Below are 19,821 nucleotides of genomic sequence, written 5' to 3'. Positions count from 1 at the left end.
TTCACCCCCTCATCAGCACCAGTGGACTGAAGAGTGGGGTCAGTTGTCCAGGGCCCATTGTACATGGCCTGCGTGCCTCTTTGCAACTCTAATCCAGCTTCATTCTAACACTCATGTTTAAGCCACTTTGGCTCATGCACTGGTCCTATACTGCCTTTCTGTTTCAGGACTGTCTGCCCCAGTCCCTAGAGGGAGGAAAGGGAAGAAGACAAAGAACCAGCTGCTCCTCCCAGAGTTAAAGAATGCAGACTGGCTGGCCACCTGCAACCCTGAGGTGGTATTGCATGATGATGGCTATAAGAAACACCTCAAACAGCACTGCAACAAGTGAGTATGCCCTCCTTCCCATCCCCTGGTAATAGCCCTGCTCACAGTCAGCCCAGCCTTCTAAGAACTCCTCAGGGAGACCACTGTTGCTCCTGTACTACCATGCAGGGTCTGGAAAGACAAGATATGTGATCTAAGCTGGGTCAGTATTGTCACGTTAACAGTATCTCTTCTCTGCCACAGAACCTGTCCTCTCTACTAATGTATTTTGTACCCCTGAGGGTTTTTCTAATCTGACTCAAAAACCATGAAGGACAATGTGATGATTTCACGGCTCTCTGTTCTTTTCCTTCCCCTCCCTCTGCCTCTGAGGCTGTTACATTAGTAAGGACAGAGGATTGGCCTCAATGGCCATTCCTCTCAGCCCCCTGTGCCAGGTTGCTTCCTCTTTTCAGTATGCTATTGCCATTTATGGTCCCGGTCATTTGATAGATATTTGAAATGGTTTTCTTTATATCCTAGGCTAACAGCTAAAAGGGAGGAGGAGGCAAAAACGTAATGGAAAGTGAAACTTTTTGTTCTTGTGAAGTTTTGTCAGTTGGGGAGTTAGGGCACTCAGCCACAAAACAATTATACATTGGCGTATGGCTATTTGCATCACTCTACTGTGTACTTAAACCCAGAGAACTCAGAATTAATTAAAAGGACCCTTGGAGACCAGCTCCTAGGCCTAATAAGAATTATCTCTCCAGCATTCCTGGTAGGTAATGAGAAGGCTTGGATACCTTTGGTTACTTTATAAGTTAAGATGTTTTCATTTTGGAAAACTGCTAAGTTTTTCCTGTCTCCCTGTAACATCAACTTAATGGTGTTGTAGTTGTTGGGTTGTTTTGGTTTTTTTCCTTCTGTAGATGAAGTCTTATCCTTTTCCTTGATCCCTCCAAATATTTGAAGATAGGTCTCATTCCCAATACTGTAATAAAAACTACTGTACCCAAAAGTACAAGCTGTTTGGAAATAGGAGGTCTTAAGTTGAGATTTAAAGGGCACACTCTGTTGACAATAGCCTGACTGGGGCAGGACCCACTAGAATGTTTGATGTGACTGAATCAGAGTCAGCACATGGGGATCAGAGTAAAAGGAGGCTGGCTAGGTAAGAGGACTTTTGTTTCTTGAAGAAGTAAGAAATGTGATTTTTTAAAAAACAGTGTTTTAGAGAGAAAAATTAATCTGGCAGCAATTTGCAAGGTGGAAAAGGTAAACCTAAAGGTGACTGACCAATAATTTAAGTGTTAGGTCATGAAAACTAGATTAGGGTGAAAGTGTGAAATATGAAAGACATTAAGGAAGCATCCACAGTGTACAATAAGGAATACAAAAAGCAGATAACTCCATGGTTGTAAGCCTGGGAAACTGGGAGACTGGCAATACTTGTAACCATGACAATGTCAGAATAGTTATATTTACTAAAAGATGAAGAGCAAAATGAGAGGCTCAGGTTTTCCTTATAGGAACATCCTGTGTGGATCCAGAGCACTGAAAAAATAGGTCTGACTGGAGAGGGTTGACATAGAACTTCGCTTGACACTTGCAGGGGTGATCACAGGTGACTAGTTTCTTGTCACCTCAAAGTTTTGAGCTTTGAGGATCCTGCATGTACTGGACCCTGGGAATTAAAGAAGACTGCAGCAAAGCACTTCTCTAAATAAGAGAATGCTGATTATTGTTTGTAATCTAATAGAGACCCACCATCCTCTTTAATTCTGGTTCAGCAAGAGCAAGTGTTATTAGTTTCCTGAGGCCGTTGTAACAAATTACCACAAACTGGGTGGCTTAACTCACAGTTCTGGAGGCCAGAAGTCTGAAATTAAAGTGTCGGCAGGGCCATGCTCCTTCTGAGGTCCCTAAGGAAGGATCCTTCCTTGCCTCTTCTGGCTGCTGGCAGTTTGTTGGCAGTCCTTGGCATTCCTTATGTTGTAGCTGCAGTACTCCAATTTCTACCACTGTCTTTACGTGGCTGTTTTCCCTCTTGTGTGTCTGTAGTTTCCAAGTCTCCCTCCCCTTATAAGGATACCAGTCATTGGATTTAGGGACCACCATAATCCAATATGACTTCATCTTAACTAGATTACATCTGCAAAAGCCTGTTTCCAAATAAGGTCACCTTCACAGGTACCAAGGATTAGGACTTTGACATATCTTGGAGGGGAGGGGGGCGTGGCAACAATTCAGCCCACTACAGTCCACCCTCTGGCCTCCAAAACTTCTTGTCCTTCCCATGTGCAAAATACATTCACCCCAACATCCTCCAAAGTCTTAAACCCATTCCAGTATTAATTCTAAGTCTAAAATCTCATCTAAAAATCATCAATTCAGAATATCCCTGGTCTCATCATGTGAAACACGTATGGTTGAGACTTGGTATGATCCATCCTGAAGCAAAATTTCTCTCCATCTGTGAACCTGTGAAATTAGAAAACAAGTTATCTGCTTCCAAAGTACAATTTTGGGACAGGCATAGGATAGACATTCCCATTCCAAAAGGGAGAAATTGGAAGGAATGAAGAGGTTATTGGTTCTAAGCAAGTCCAAAACCCATCAGGGCAAATTCTGTTAAGTTTCAGGACCTAAAGATAATCCTCTGTGACCCTGTGCTCTGTCCTCTTGGCAAGAGACACAGACTCCCAGAAACTCAGAGCTGGCAGGGCCCTTGTAGCTCTTCCCACTCATTGGGAGGTCCTTCGGCAGTTTCTCTGACAGTTTTCCAGCCTCTGCATTAGCATTATTAGATAATTCTAATTAATTGTCCTTCTCCATGTTGAACCTAAAACCTGCCTCCTCGAAACTTCCACCCTTTGCTCTTGGGTCCTGGTTCTGTCCAGAGGTGCCGTAGAGAACAGGCCAGAAGGTCTTCAGCATAACAGAACTCAGAGCTTTGTAGGGGAAGGGCCCTCTTAATTATGCATTTGCTAAATGAGTGATAAAAGGAAGAAAGAGAACCTAAGGAGGATTTTTGTTATCAGAGATAGGCATAGGCCCTTGGTAATTTCTGGGAATTGTGGGCTTCATTTGCAAATTCATGGCCACCCCAAGATCAATAAGGGTTAAGACAGGCTCTGGGATTAAGACTGCTTGGATTTGAATCCTGGCCCCATCACTTACCAGCAGCATAAACCATTGCAAGTTACTTTTACCCTATATGTGCCTTCTCTCCTTTGAAGGTAATACTAGTTCCTACCACTTAGCATTATTATGAGGATTAAGTGAACTAATAACTGACTGGCACATAGTAAATAAGCACTCAAAGAATTGTTTCTTACTATTGTTGGATATCGTTTAGAGACATGAAATTGCCATCAAAAAGGAAAAACAGAAAAAGTTATGAAGCAACTCCTTCAAAGCTAGTCTAATTTGTTAGAAGTCAGGACAGTGACTATCCTGGGGCGATGGGGATAATGACGGGATGGGAACACAGGGGGGCTTCTGAGGAATCTGTGGGCTGGAAACACGTGTTCAGTTTGTGGGAAGTCATCAAGCTATACATTATGATAACTCATTTTTGGAAGTATATTTCACATCAATAAAATGTTAAAGAAAAAAAAAGGATAAGAAAGAAAAGAGACAGCCAAATAATTAATGAATTGTTTTGTTTGGCTAAAGTGAGGGTGTTAGAAACCTTGCTCTGGCTTTCCTTCCCCCTTTGTGTTCAGACACCAACTGAGATTATCATCCTACTCTGGGAGGAGGTGACTCTCTAGGAGGAATTTCCATCTTCCTCTAAATTGATCTGCTTCTCATTTAGAGAGTAAGTGAACACAGCTGGCTTTAAGTTCTATTCTCTCATAGCACAGAGATCACTAGAAACAGCTCTCTCCCCTATTTTCAGGGAAGTCTTATTTTGATTAAGGTTAGATCTAAGCAAGCAAGACTCTGACGTTCTGTACCTAAGGCACCCCTGCTCCAGTTCTTACTAAGGAGGCTTTTAGCTACTGCCAACTTGGTGGTTTAAAAGAAAAATCTCAGAATTATTTTAATTAATTGACAGTTGAGGCAGGAATAGGATATACAAGAAAGGTAAGGGTTCTGTGTGTATTACCGCCTATAATTTGAGCCCTGGTGATATTTCTCCACAGGTCTAATAGAGATTATGCTTTTTTAGAGGCCTCAACCTTCATTGTTAACTTCTTTTGAATAGGTAGTACATATATATGTGTGTTCAAAAAAATTCCATGAAAAGTAAGTTTTCTTCCCACCTGTTTCCTTTTCCACAGGGAATATTCTGGGTGGCAGTATCTGGTTCTTCCAGAGATACTTTGTGCATGTACCCTTATATGTGAATGTACAGACTCCTTTTGTCCTTCTCAAAAAATATGTACTGTACACACTATGCTCCCTCTTTTTTAACAATTTATCTGGAGATAGTTCATATCTAAATATATGTAAATGGACTTTTTTCTTTTAATGGCTAGCCTCAACTTTTGACTGCTACTGAGAAAATTACAAGTATACTTCCGTATGTTTTTGCAGCTTAGCCCTGAGTATGAAGTGTTTCCTTGAAAGTGATCGGCTTCTCTGCACCTACCCTTACTTTCAACCTGATTTTACACATTGAGCCCTCTCCTGCCTGCGTCCCCATTGTCATCTCTGCTCTTACTGTCTTGTGGTCAGACTTATTTCCCAAACTACATTGCTATAATCTCTGCAAAAATAGGAATTGAGTTGTTTACTTTTGTAATTAATTCTTAGTACCCCACATAGTATAGGGAACAGAGTAGTTGCCCAGCAAATAGTTTGTTTAATTGTTTTGTCCCACAAACATTTGATGCATTCCCATGGAGCTTGAGCATGGTGCATGTGGTGTCACAGTGAACTGAGCCACCCTAGGAGAGAAGACATGATTGCTCTCTAGTAGCGGTGCCATAAAAAATAGCACTTCCTGCCTATTAAATGTTACTTAACTTTGTACACGTGAAACCATTTGAAAGTACCGCCATCTGATATAACTCACTCATTAGTAAATTAGTAGCTAGCCCCTTGGAAACCATTTCTGCCTAAGAGGTCATTGTGGCCACATGGAAGAGGTGAGTACTCTTAAGCATCAAGAGGAGCACTGTTTCTGCTGCCACCTACGACTCACAGAGTAATGTCTTTTTGTATAAAACTGGGATATTAATAATAACATCTGCCAGTGTTCCGTGTTTCTCCTGCTTGTTCACATATGGCTTCATACCACTAACTACATGGGAGTGCCCTATGTCAACTTTGGGATGATAGTTCACAGGCAAATCATGAGTTCTAATTTGTTTGGATTAATATGTTTGTCTTTCATAGGGTACTTTTGCGTGTCCGAATGCTGTACTACCTTAAAGCTGAAATATTGGGAGAAGCAGCTGATAGAGCATTTGAAGGAACTCCTGCCAGGTAAAACAAGTCAACGTTAGCTCTTGGAGTTAAAGAATTGACATGAAGTGTCTGTCCTTGGAACTGGCTAAACCTGCCTGTTTTTCAGGAAGTCCGTGTTCCCCACTCCCCCAGGATCAGTTACTTAGGTGACAGAGCAGGCATATAGACCAGTCAGGTCATCTACAAATGAGACAAAGGAGAGAAGAGTTTCTTAGAAACAAGTTTTTGGTGTGTTTTTAGGTTAGTCCCCTCCACCCATGATAATGTTGTAAAATTGCTTTTAAAAAGATTCATTTTTCTACCTTAAGTAATAGTTGTAGAATTAGTGTCAGTTACTTTGATAGGCTTACTACAGCAGGTATAGACTGGAAGCTTTACCCAGAATCCCACTCCTAGCCTCAGTACTCTTACACATTTGAGTTGTTTGCCTTTACTTGCTAATTTACCTTGTGGCCTGTTTGATTTGTTGCACCTTAGTTTTGTTAATTAGTGTCTCCAAAACTATAGAATCCTCTGGGAGTCTTTTAGAATTTCAGAGACTGAGGCTGCCAAGCTCTCAGCCACTACTTGATAAAGCTGTCAGAAAGTCACAATTTATAAGTGGGATAGCCAGACAGCCTCTTCTGCCTTCCCCAGGTCTGCAGTTTGCTCTCGCCTTGTACAACGTCTGTCATTCGCATAGAACACACAGAACGGCAAAGCCTTAAACACCAAAAGTATTGGTATTTGGATTTGCTTTGTGACCACCTGGGGCCATAATTTCTTCTCTCTCTTTCTTTCCATTTGGCACTGCTAATGGCTTTAGTGGGCATAGGAGCAGTAATAAAGGAAAGAGTTGAAGGCCGTTGACAACCCATGGGGCAACTGTAAGCAGGAACAATCCTCACAGTGACTGTTCTTGCTTGATATGCTTTTTGTAGTCACTGTAATTTCTAGTAGGGATAGGGAGGTAAGGTGTTTTGCTAAAAAGATTCAATTTGTAAGTTGTAGAAATACAGCAGAATTTAACCTGATAGTTTATATCGGGTTTTATCTGGCAGACATAATCTATCTGATTACTGGCATGTGTCATCTCTCTGTCATATGCCTTCTTAGACATGTAGGAAGTGGTGGATGGGAGCTAGGTACAGTATAGAGAGGATGACTCTACTACCCACCCTCTTCCTTTCCTCTGTTTCCCTCAATCCTGGCTTTCACTAATTCTGCTTGGGTCTAATGCCTTAATAAGGAGAAGTTGCAATGAAGAATGAACAAAAGTTCATCCCGGAAAAGTCATTTAGCCCACAATACCACAAAAGCAGAGGTGTGGGTCGTACAGTGGAGCAGGTAGGGAGCACTACCAGGGAACACTGTTCCCACAGAGGGGCTGGGCCTAGCAAGGTATGGTCACTCTCGTGTCACTGCAGAAGAGCCTAATGGAAGAAGACTGCAAATGATCAGATGAGCCATCTCAGGCAGATGGAAGAGAAGAGCCATCCAGGGAGATGTTCTCTGAAAAACCCCTAAGAGGTTAGGACTGTACTCAGACAAATGAAGACAGTGAGCTTTCAGAACATGGTCAGAAATGCAGGTGGGGGCAGTGGAACAGGCCTGCTAATCCCCTGCTCCCTGAGTTGAGTTATAGTCATCTCTTTGGCCAGGAGCAGTGCAATTTGTGTTCACTTTTGACCCAGCAGACCATTCGCAGACCACTGCTAGGAGATGCCACCTATTGTGCAAATCCTTTGAAAGGCCTTCTTCATATCCCACCATGTACCATTGTAGATTATCTTCTTCTCAAATATAGCTTGAGGTCTTCACATACTGAGCAAGATAATTTTGGTCCCATTATTTTAAACATTTGATCATGTATGGTTTGGAGGGAGTTCTACCAACAGATGACCAATATCAATGGCTTTTACTGGGGTTCCCAGCTGAAAATGCACATCAGAACTGCATTATATATATAGATCCCAAGGTGCTACCCTAGATAAACTGACCGTGGGTTCTCAAAGAGATTCTGCAAGATTCTGAGTCAGTCAGTCTGGGGTGGGTTTTGGAAATCAGGTACATATGCTTAAATAGCTCCCTAGGTGATTCTGATACACAGTCCTGGTTAAGAAACTTTGGCCTTTGGCCTTCTGACTTCATCCCTTTGTTGTTACTTCAGCATCTAAGCATGAGTTAGGAGTGTGGTTTAATACCAGGGTTGGACCAGTAGCTCTTGTGTTGTTTTCTGCCTGTGTTGAAGGGACTCTGGATACATGCCCTTCCTTTCACAGAGAGCTGGAAGTGCCTCTGCCTGACATTGACTACGTGGAGATCCCAGTGGATTGGTGGGATACTGAGGCTGATAAGTCCCTTCTCATTGGTGTGTTCAAGCATGGTATGTATTTCAGTGAATATTTTCCCTTCTGGAAATTTTTCCCCTCAGGAAAAATGAATTTAGGCACTATGACTAAGCTTGGCATATTCCTAGGAAAACTCCTACCTAAAAAAAAAAAAATGTGTGTGTGTGTGGTTTTTTTGTTTGTTTGTTTGTTTGTTTGTTTGTTTTTTGTCTAGTTGCTGCCTTTGAGTTCTTTAAGTCATTCTGTATGAAACCTTCATGCTTGCCATAGTCCTATTATACATCTTTATTTGAAAACAGAGTCTAACCTTTGCCCTCTTGGAATTTAGACAAGATGAATGTGTGAGTCATGATAATACTGTGAATGTAAATATTGGTCAGGAACTTCAAAAGGGCAACTGTTGCCACACACAGCTTGTTCAGTTTGTTATCTTTCTCATTAGCCTGTCTGGTCTTTTAGGGCTGGGACTGCCCCTTTTTTGTGCACTCTTGTCATCCCAGTGTCTGCCTAGTACCTCTCACATAGTAGGCACCTGTTGTTTCTTGAGTGAAAGAATAAATAAACGTTTAAAAATGCTGGATTTTATGATTTCATCGGTATGCAGAATTCTAAGATCATTCTAGATACCTACATATTTCTTATGTATATCTTTTGCCCCATTGGCATAAAAATCTAAGCATAGAAGATGGCCCTGGGCATCCTTTGTTTATTGTGGTAATGAAGAATCTATGGCATATAGGCTGAAGGAGACTAAGAGAGGTTTTTGAGTGGCTTGGAAAAATTAAAATAAGTACCCCCTTTCTTCTGTCCTTGTTTTCACCCAGCTGCCAACTATAAAAATAAATAATGAAAGTATTAGGTGATAATCACTTGTAATATGCTTGATAACAAACTTTCCCTGCCAGGTGAATTAACAGGAATTTCAAACTGGGAGCAGGGTGTGATAGTTGCAAGGGTTAGGTATACCTGGCGTTAGCTGTCAACTCTGCCACATACTAAATGTGTGAACTTGAGCAGGTCATAAATTTCTCTGACCTGTTTCCTCACCTGGATGAAGATTGTTAACTTTCTAACAAATGCCCTATAAAGAGAACGTTTCAACTTTTTCAGGCCAACAGCTACATTTAAGTAACAAACTATGCCTATACATATTTTAATGAGGAATCCCTTCAAGACTAGGGTTCTGATGTCAAGAATGGACTTCAGGAGGGCTGCTGAGAGTCCTTTGTCAAACCACTGGGGTGAGGCTGAAACATTGTCATCCAATAGACCTGCAATGATGGAGATACCTGTTTCTGCACTCTCCAGTAAGGAAGTCAGTAGCCTCATGTGGCTATTGAGCATGTCAACCAAGAAATAAACTAAGCTGTAAGGCAACAAAGGCATTTATTTGGGGTCTTAGAATTGCATTTCAGGGACCACAGATTGAGGTGGCAACCCAAATTGTGTCCTCTGTTGGCACTTCCAGGCAAGGGTTTTTAAAGAAAAAGATTAGATAAGTTGTTTGTGGTTGATAGATATTTGGGGTACTCCAGTTGTCCTTAGTATTGGATAGTTTACTGAATTCTTTATCTTATGGTTTGTTTATGGTGTCCGGATGTCCTTGGGGTTTTGAGGAACATTATGAGGCTTTGCATACTTTGGCAGTTTGTGATTGCTGGCTGAGATTTGCTGAGAGTAACCTCCAGAATGACCTCCCAACTCCATTTTAAATCTCTTAGCCATAGTACCTCTATTTTGTTTTTTTCTTTTTACAAGCACTTGAAATGGGGGTAGTGCTACTGAGCAACTGTACTTTTAATTTTGTTTAATTGTAATTAGTTTATACTTAAGTAGCCACATGTGGCTAATGGCTCCTTTGTTGGACAGTATAGGGCTAGAACTCAGCTCCAAAATGAGAAGAAAAGCATGTGACCTCCTTATTAATCATAGGGTACAACCGATATTTGGTTTAGTCTAATTTTGGGAAAAACCCAGAAGACAGACTGCTGGGAACAGCAAAATTCCAAAGCTTCTCAACTTGGTGTCTCTAAGATAACCTAGTGACCCTGTGTCTCATTTCCCTGGCAGTTTTAAGGCATGTTGCCAAACCCCTGCATGATTTTGTACAAAAGAGGACACAACCTGCAGTTGCAGGAATATGGCAGACGGAATTTGCATGCCTCCTCTCTTTCCCCCCAGCCCAATGTAGAAAGCCTAGGTAAATTATGACAAAAATGTTAAACTACCTAGCTGGACTTGAAAGAAATAAAGGAAAATTCACAAATGAAGAGGGTGCTTAGAGCAGATCAGGGGGATTGGGCTTTTGATTTCCATACAAAAATGGGAAGCATAGTCTTAGAAGGGTTGCCCCTCCAGGAAAGGGGTGCAAGAAAAGGCTCTCTGATCAGCCCAGGGAAACAGGGCTGGAAGAACATATCCCTGCGAGAGAAAGAGAAGGAGGCATGAAAGACGGTGAGCCCTGGAAGACAGAATGAGATTGAAATCTAAGGGGTAGAACAGGATGTACCAGGCAAATACTAACCAAAAAAGAAAAGGAAAAAAAAACTGGTATGGCAAACTTAATAATGTGAAAAGACTTTAAAGATGCATAATTTGGAATAAAGAGGGTCATTACACAATGATAATAAATATAATTCCTCAGGAGGATATAACTAACAATCATCAGGATAACCTTAACATAGCTTCAGAATATGTAAAAAAGGACATTAAGGAGAAACAAGACCCTTTCTCTCCTAGAAAAGGCAAGTTAATCTTGGTACATTACCTATTACTTCCATAATCCCTGATTAAAATTCAGGAAAGTGTTGCTAATCAATTGACTTCTTAGTCTCTTATCAGAAATGATGAAGGGTCAAACCAGATGTAATTTAAAGTCACTTCCAGACTTAAAACTCTTAAGTGGTAGGGGGACACAGAATAAGTTAATAATCCATAAGTCTTTGCTAAGCATACCTTAGGTCACTTCCAGACCTAAAACTCTTAAGTGGTAGGGGGACACAGAATAAGTTAATAATCCATAAGTCTTTGCTAAGCATACCTATGATGACCTTAAGACAATGCATCACCTATTCCATTCAAATTCTCCTGGGTTGCCATCTGAAGTGAACTCAGTATTCAAAGTTTGAACTGAGTCGCAGAAGCCAGAAGGGTAATATATATAGTGCCTGAGAAGTAGATGTTGCTCATTGTGGTATATGATGAGTTTTAGCAGAAATGCTATAAAAATGGAGAAAACCCAACCTCCATAGCCAGGGCCAGGACCATATATGCAGACTCTGACACACTCCTGAATAGGGCCATACCTGTTCAGTTGGATGGTAACATTGGAGTCAACCTAGACTAGGTTGGACCTACTGGGGCAATCCTCCTTGGTGTCTTCCAGAGTCCAAAACAGATAGATCCTGCCCGAGTGGGTGCCACCCATCAGACATTGGGTGAACAAAGGCTTGTCCTCATCTGAATAGCATACCTGACCGTCCTGGACAGCCTTGCCAAGATCATAACCAAGCCCAGATAACATGTCCTACCAAGTGACAGTCAGATTCCCAGATTACCAGCAGGTGGCAGAGATGTGATATTCAGCCATTTTCGGAAAGCCAAGCTTTCTGGTGTTCACTTTTCAGAGATCTTCTATCAGGAAACTCTCTCTGCCTCTTTTCCAAGCCTTGGTTAAGCATAAGCTCTAATGCTGCAGCCATTTTCTTTGTTGAGAAAGACACAGCTGCTCATTGTCTGAAGTCTTGTGACTCTTTAAGTCTACCGCAGGCATAGCCTGCCGCGAGTCCTGCTTAGATGAGAAAAATCTGTGCATGGTTCATCTCCAAGCTGACCCCAGTGGAAGAATTGGCTGAGTCTTTGATTTGGGCCTTAGCACTAAGGCCCTTTGTAGCAAACCTATTCTGAATGATGCTCTTGACAGCTTTCAGTTGTATCAGGTATCTGCTGCCCCTCTAAGGCAGCCTGGATTTTGAAATTTTCAGCAAAGTATGGATCTTAGTATTTCTGTTCATATGCTCGGAGAGGAGCTTATAGACTAAGTAAAAAGAAGAGGCAGGCTACACTCTCTCAAAGACCTGTCATTTTGCTATTTATTTCTTTGTGTTGCTATTACAGCTCTTCTCTATTTTCCGAACAGTTAGGGTTTTTTAGGGAACAGAATCAGTCACTCTTCCTCACCTAAAGCTTCTCATCTAATTGAGAAATAGAAATCCAAACTGTCTAGTCTTCAGTCCTACACATGACAAGAAAAGGTCTGCAGGGTAGAAATTCACCAAGTAGCCACATGGAAGATCCCAGCCTGCTTCATGCGCTGTCAAACAGAGAGAGCATGGGGGCAGGCCCTTCATGAACAGCTAACCTCACTCAACAGTAAAAAGTCAGTGGAGAAAAGGTTTTCACCATCTCAGCAACCAGATAAATCACCTCTTTTTTCATGAGGAGGTAACAGATGAGGTGTTAGCAGGAATTTCGTCAAGGCAGCAGGAATGTTAGGAAATTTCTGTTTTATGTAAGCTGAGGCAGAGGTTGAAGTTAAGAATAATTCTGCCAACAGTGCTTACTGGAAAAAAATATGGGCAAAACTGACTTACGAAGTCAGTTGTTTGTCAGGTGTGTACAGTGTCAGGACTTTGCCTAGATCCTGAATATAAATACCTATTGTTTTCCCTGAAAGCCCACAATCTCAGGAGAGCGACTGACAGTAATCAAGTAACCACTCTAAGGAATGAGTGAATAAAGAACATAAGGCTGCACAGTGTCTCATGCCATATGTCTCATGTGGGCAGCACCTGTCATGGGAGACGGCAGGAGAGAAACTTTGTATTAAGAGAGAAAGTGCCTGCAGCTCCACATTAAAAAAGGACCAGGTGCTGCCCACAGGGTAAAAGGTACAACTGCATCAACGGTGGTATTAGGACAAAAGCCAATATAGAAATGAACACCAAATCAAGTAAACAGGTCTGTTATTTAACAGCCAAGTTAAGTTCTCATTTTACGTTCAGCTTTTCCATCACCTGTGATGGGGTCTCTCTGTACATATTACCAAGCTAGAGATTGACTGTGGTTGCTAAGAGCAGCATGGAAAGGGTTTTGATGATCAGGAAGGAGTTTCCCACTGAGGTAGTTCTGGATGACAATAGATTTGGGTTTTTTACATGGTCAAGTCAGTCTTATTATAAGACTGCACTAGATTCAATAATTAAAATTCTCTTGCATGGGCTTTATTGTATTAAAAGTTATGTTTTTTCATCATTTTGCCTCCCTTCTGAGGTCCCTCTTCTGGATCAGAAATGCCCCATCTATTGTTGACTTGTGGGATGTAATGAAAAAGATTAGAATTTCGTTGCATTTGGCCAAATATTATCCAAGGATGCCCACTTTGGCTTAAGGATTTTTCTCTAATAGGAAGTCTTCATAGGACCCAATTAATCTTAAGTGTTTTTGCTTTTGTTTGTTTGTTTTGTTTTTTACTTAATAAGGGAAACAAGATGATTGTCTTGAACCAAAGCAGATTTTTTGAGTTCTGACACAACATCTGGCATTTCTCATTACTTCTGATCAGGTTATGAGAGGTACAATGCCATGCGAGCAGACCCAGCACTTTGCTTTCTGGAGAAAGTCGGCATGCCAGATGAGAAGTCTCTTTCTGCAGAACAGGGTGTCACGGAGGGGACCACAGACATTCCTGAAAGGTGAGAAGCCACATGGGCCAACCCTGACATGGTATGTCCTGCCATGAATACATAACTTCCTCCACATCTGTCGAGCACTCTTCATTGTCGTTTCTCATTACGCTTTGGTGTCTGGCATCTCCCTTAAACCTGTGCCACTTCCTTCCAGAATTGCTATTGTTCTTTAACTTGTAAGCACTTTGAACCAAATATCATTTGGTGGAGAAAACCTCAGCCATTTTCAGTTCTCATGGGTTTCCCAGGCTACCTACTATCCTTCTGTGTTCCTTAACCAGGCTTGGCTCTTGTCTGGTCTGAGGATTCCCAAAGAAGAAGTCAGACCTTTCATACCTGGCAGAAAGCTAATATAAGGCATAGCGATTATAGGCTTTCTGACCTTGAAGTTCCTCAGATGAAAGCCGGGCATTATTTAAGGATTATATAGGTCACAAGTGAGGTAGTATTAGGAGCCACTGCTTGACAGCCATAGCATTTTGGTCTTGTCCTTGGGTTGTATACAAAAAACCATGGGAATATCCCCTTTGATTGAGTTTTATCTACTGTTGGCATAACCCTAAAATGAGTAAATTCATAAGAAAGCAAAATCAGTCAAAAACCATAGTTCTCCCAAAATACCAACTCAAAGTATACAATGTTATCTCTTAGCTTGTGTTGGGTAAACTTCTGGCCTGATCTCCCCCAGAGTAGCAGGACTGCTTCACATTGCCTAGGACTGTGGCCAGGCCTGGACATGAGTGTGTGGCACTGCCAGGAGCTCCTACCCATCTGCTATGGCCGAGAAGAGGTGGAAATGCATGTTCCATCTGTCCTGGTGAACACTGGTGAACTACCATAACATTCTCTGCCCCTAAGGTGTTTCCAATGGGCAGATAATAAAGATGCATTTTGGGAGATGTTAAAAAATGGCCAGATGACTGGTGGTCCTAATGTTAGATTCACTGGTTTAGGAAAAGTAATCCCAAGGTACCTGAATGTGGCATAAAGCTTATGTGTTCGTGAGGTGGCTGTTCATTCTGTTAAGCAATGAAGGTAGGAGGTTCACCTGCTTCCAGGACCTGAGCAGCAAGGACAGGAATATATTAAAGTTAATTTTAAAAGGAATCATGAAAGTTGGATAGGCATCGGCAATAGCTAAGCTCACAAGAGAGAGGACATTAGGCAGCTAACTTAGAGGCAAGCGTGTGATGGTGGAGAGGGTAAAATGTCCATCCTCAGTAGCTGCAGCACAGCTCCCTTCCAAGGACATGACTTTATCTGAAAATTTATCCAACTCTGATTTGGGGGTTGGTGCCATCAGTGCTTGCTCTGTTTGCACAGCCTTCAGTCTCCAGAGTCTTTTTTTCAAAGCAACATATTCAAGTAACTCTTTTCTCTGAGAGTATCACTATTGACTAGCTGGCCTCTGAACTTGCCTAAGTAGGTAATAGGGCCAGGGTCTCATGCTAACTCAGGCTAGAAATTTACCAGGTCTCAGTTGAATAGAGGTCTTTGCCCATAGAAGTGATGATACTGTTTGGTGATAGTTTCTCTCATCTTCACTGTCTGTTGAGTTCTTCAGAAAGGAAGAGAGGGGAACACCAAGATTTTGAGCGTCTATGGAGGAAGGAATTTACTAATAGTTCCCTTTGGTTGGTGATTTTTGGGATTTTCTTGCACATACCAAAATAACTCCTGGGTGATATGTTATGCTTTTCTCTTTACTTTAATTTAGAGTCAACACAGATAAAGAAGACAATGCTGAGGACAAATTAGATAGCCTCCAGAAACAAATGGTGAGTTAAATGTGCTGTTAGTGGTAATCCACACTCTAATATCAGGAGAGAAATCCCCATCTTAGTGGTAGTCTTGGGGAACTCAGTTGCATTGTTGCAGTTGTATTTCCATTTCTCCCAACATTTTATGAAAATTGTCAAACATACAAACTGCATTGCATTTTTATTTTAATTAAACTTTTAAGATGCTTGTGCATTAAATGCAGTTGTAAAAATAATACAGGGAGAGAAGAAGATGGCAGCATAGAGAAGAGTGGAAGTTAGTTGGTCCCCCTGGAGCAACTAATAAACAACCAGGAATAACTAGTAAATGATCTGGAATAACTGCTGGGGGACAACTGTGACTGTCCACACATCATACACCAACCTGAATTGGGAGGAATGCCTGAGATGGCAGCGTGGAATCTGTGAGTAGAAACTGTGGTCCCAAGCCAGGAGCCCCCTCCCCCCATGGCAGCCTGAACTGCAAAGCCTCCCTGTGGTAAAGAGCAGCATTCTCTCAACAAGCGAATATACTCCAGTCCAGCTCCAACAGGGGTTTTAATTGGCAAATGTGGACTGCTCAATGCAAGCTACAAATCCCCAACAAGCAGACAGAGGCTTTTAGTGATGACTGACTTTGAAGTACCAGAGGACTTCTCTGTCCCAGGATGGGGAGCCCAGAGGACCGAGTGCTGTTTCTGGCTGATGGGTAAAACGGGGGGCCTGGACTGGCCCTGAAAGGGGGCTTTCTGTTCCTTTTTTTCTCTCTCAACCTGAGCGGCTCAGTGGAGAAAACCTCAGCCATTTTCAGTTCTCAGGGCTTTGATCCAGACAAGGGTGGAGATAGCAGAATCAGAGAGACAAAGAACCTATTTAATTGCAGATGAAAACTCCCTACGGGGTGTGTCTTTCCTAAGAGGAAGGAGGTGGTGCTCAACTCGACTACCTACCTTCCATTCAGAACCAGACCCCAGAACCTGGGGGAAAACAGTCAAAACAGAAACTAAGCAGGCCATACCTCCTTATACCGGTCAGGAGCTAGAAGCTGACAGGAGCCACCTGCTGGGCAGGTTAGGAAGAGCACAGCAGCTTGAGGTCTCACAGGGTGTATCCATCTTCTAAGACACACCCTCAGGGAAACCTGATACTGAATATTGCTCCCTTCTGAGATCTGAGCCCATTCTGGTCCGGGAAAACCTGATTGGGGTAGCCAGGGAAACCAGATGCCTAGAAAACAGAAAACCACAACCTGCACTAAGAAGAACAAAGTTATGGCCCAGTCAGAGGAACAAACTTACACTTCAACTGAGACATAGGAATTGAAACAACTAATGCTAAATCAATTCTAAAAGTTCAGGGAAGATATGGCAAAAGAGATGAAATGTATAATGAAAACACTGGGCGTACATAAGGTAGGAATCGAAAATTCAAAAAAGCAACTGGCAGAATCAATGGAAATGAAAGGCACAACACAACAGATGAAAGAAACAATGGAGACATACAACAGCAGATCTCAAGAAGCAGAAGAAAACTCTCAGGAACTGGAGAACAAGACACCTGAAATCCTACACACAAAAGAATAGATAGGGAAAAGAATGGAAAAATATGAGCAACATCTCAGGGAACTGAATGACAACGTGACACGCATGAATGTATGTGTCATGGGTGTCCCAGAAGGAGAAGAGAAGGGAAAAGAGGCAGAAGCAATAATAGAGAAATAATCAATGAAAATTTCCCATCTCTTAAGAAAGACATAAAATTACAGATCCAAGAAGTGCGGCATACCCCAAACAGAATAGATCTGAATAGGCCTACACCAAGACACTTAATAATCAGAGTATCAAACGTCAAAGACAAAGAGAGAATCTTGAAGGCAGCAAGAGAAAAGCGATCCATCACATAACAAAGGAGGCTCGATAAGACTGTGTGCAGATTTCTCAGCAGAAACCATGGAGGCAAGAAGGAAGAGGTGTGATATATTTAAGATACTGAAAGAGAACAACTGCCAACGAAGAATCCTATATCTGGTAAAACTGTCCTTCAGATATGAGGGAGAGCTTAAAATATTCTCTGGACAAACAATGAGTGTGAACAAGATACCTGCTCTATAGGAAACAGTAAAGGGAGCACTACAGACAGATAGGAAAAGACAGGAGTGAGAGCTTTGAAACACAATTTTGGGTGATGGTAGCACAGCAATGTAGGTCAACTGAACAAAGATGACTGAGTATGGTTGAAAGAGGTAGTTTTGGAGCATGTGGGACACAAAAAGGAAAGAGGAAAGCTAAAGACTGGGACTGTATAACTCAGTGAAACCTAGAGTGCTCAACAATTGTGATAAAATGTCCAAAATGTTCTTTCATGTTGGAGAAAAAATGAATGTCAACATTGCAAGTTGTTAAAAATCGGGAGATATTGGGGGGAAAATACAATCAATGCAAACTAGAGAGTATAATTAACAGAAACATTGTATTATGCTTCCTTTAATGTAACAAAGGCAATATACCAAAGTTAAATACATATAAGAGGGGAACATACTCAGTCATCTTTGTTTGTACTTACGTTGCTGTGCTACCATCACTCAAAATTGTGTTCCAGACCTCTCACTCCTGTCTTTTCCTATCTGTCTGTAGTGTTCCCTTTACTGTTTCCTGTAGAGTAGGTATCTTGTTCACACTATCTCATTGTCTGTTTGTCAGAGAATATTTTAAGCTCTCCCTCATATTTGAAGGACAGTTTTACCAGATATAGGATTCTTGATTGGCGTTTTTTCTCTTTCGGTATCTTAAATATATCACACATCTTCCTTCTTGCCTCCATGGTGACATTGTTGATGTTGTCTGACTATTCTACTTTAGTTTAATGCTATCTTTCCTTTTGTTCCTTCCTAGCTGTCATTTTTTTTTCTCTTTCTTTTTTCTTTTTCTTTTGTCTCTCTACCTTCTTTGACTCTTCCTCCTTCTTTGTGGAAGAAATGGAGATGTCCTTACATAGATAGTGGTGATGGTGGTGAATACATAAATACGTGACTATACAGGGAACCATTGATTGTTTACTTAGGATGGAATATATGGTATGTGAACAAAACTGTCTTAAAAAAAATGGGTTGATGAAGAAACCTTGAGGACACTATATTGAGTGAAATAAGTCAGACACATAAGGACAGATATTGTAGGGTCTCACTGATGTGAATTAATTATAATATGTAAACTCATAGACTTGAAATATGAGTTATCAGAATATAGAAAGAGACTAAAGAATGCAGAGCGGTTGCTTATTATGAGCAGAATGTTCAACTAGGTTGAACTTAAATGTTTGGAAATGGACAGAGATGACGGTAGCACATTGTGAGAATAACTAACCTTGCTGAATGGTGCGTGAATGCGGTGCAAAGGGGAAACTCAGAGTCACGTATGTCACCAGAAGGAAAGTTGGAGGTTAAAAGCTGGGAATGTATTAAATAGTGCATCTTGTGGTGGTCAGTGTCCGTGATTAACTATACAAATATTAGAATTCTCTTTCATGAACCAGAACAAATGTATGACACTATAACTAGAAGTTAATAGAGGAGCATATAGGAAAAAAATATATACCTATTGCCAACTATGTACTACAGTTAGTAGTATTTTAACGTTCTTTCATCAACAGTAACAAATGTACTATACCAATACTTTGAGTCAACAGTGGAGAGGGGGTGATTAGGGGTATGGAAAGATTTGAGTTTCCTTTTTTTTTTTTGGTCTTTATTTCTTTTCTGGAGTAATGCAAATGTTCTAAAAATTGAAAAAATAATTAATTGTGGTGATCGATACACAGCTGTATGATGGTACTGGGGGCAATTGATTGTGTATTTTGGATCTTTGGATAATTGTATGGTATGTGAACAATCTCAATTAAAAAAAAAATAATACAGGGAGATCCTGCATATCCTTTACCCAGTTACCTATGATAACACAACACACAAAACTCTAGCACAATATCACAATGAGGATACTGATATTGATATAGTCAAGAGACAATATTTCCATCATCAAGAGAATCCTTCATGTTGTCCTTTATAAACACACCCAGTTCCCATCTGCCTCACCTCCTCCTTAACCCCTGGCAATCCCTGCTCTGTTATCCATTTCTATAATTTTGTCATTTTAAGAATGTTATAGAAGTGAAATCATATACTTTGTAATTTTTTTTCACTCAACATAATTCTCTGGAGGTTCATCCAGGTCGTTGTGTGAATTAGTAGTTCATTCCTTTTTATTGCTGGGTGGCGTTACATGGTATGGACATACCACAGTTTGTTTAACCATTCACCCAGTGAAGAACATTTGGGTTTTGTTTTCAGGTTTGGGCTATTACAAACAAAGCCTCTAGAAA

General features: G+C 41.2%; 1 protein-coding gene across 8 annotated transcripts in view; it reads left to right on the top strand.

Moving 5' to 3' along the window:
- The window catches only part of CHD6 (chromodomain helicase DNA binding protein 6), a 293,252-nt gene that overhangs the window by 218,487 nt on the left and 54,944 nt on the right, over window positions 1-19,821 (top strand). For all 8 annotated transcript variants that reach the window (XR_005213217.1, XM_037812432.1, XM_037812433.1 and 5 more), the window contains 5 exons: window positions 168-327; window positions 5,599-5,688; window positions 7,932-8,035; window positions 13,564-13,693; window positions 15,405-15,465. Coding sequence is in view for 7 of the 8 variants with exons in the window: in XM_037812432.1 (XP_037668360.1) it covers window positions 168-327; window positions 5,599-5,688; window positions 7,932-8,035; window positions 13,564-13,693; window positions 15,405-15,465 (545 nt within the window). In the remaining variant the exon portion in view is untranslated. The remainder of the gene's footprint in view (window positions 1-167; window positions 328-5,598; window positions 5,689-7,931; window positions 8,036-13,563; window positions 13,694-15,404; window positions 15,466-19,821) is intronic.

The sequence above is a fragment of the Choloepus didactylus genome, chromosome 19, assembly GCF_015220235.1.
Source record: "Choloepus didactylus isolate mChoDid1 chromosome 19, mChoDid1.pri, whole genome shotgun sequence".
Taxonomy (NCBI): domain Eukaryota; kingdom Metazoa; phylum Chordata; class Mammalia; order Pilosa; family Megalonychidae; genus Choloepus; species Choloepus didactylus.
Note: the sequence above shows the minus strand (reverse complement) of the source record. Positions and strands in the feature narration are given on the sequence as shown.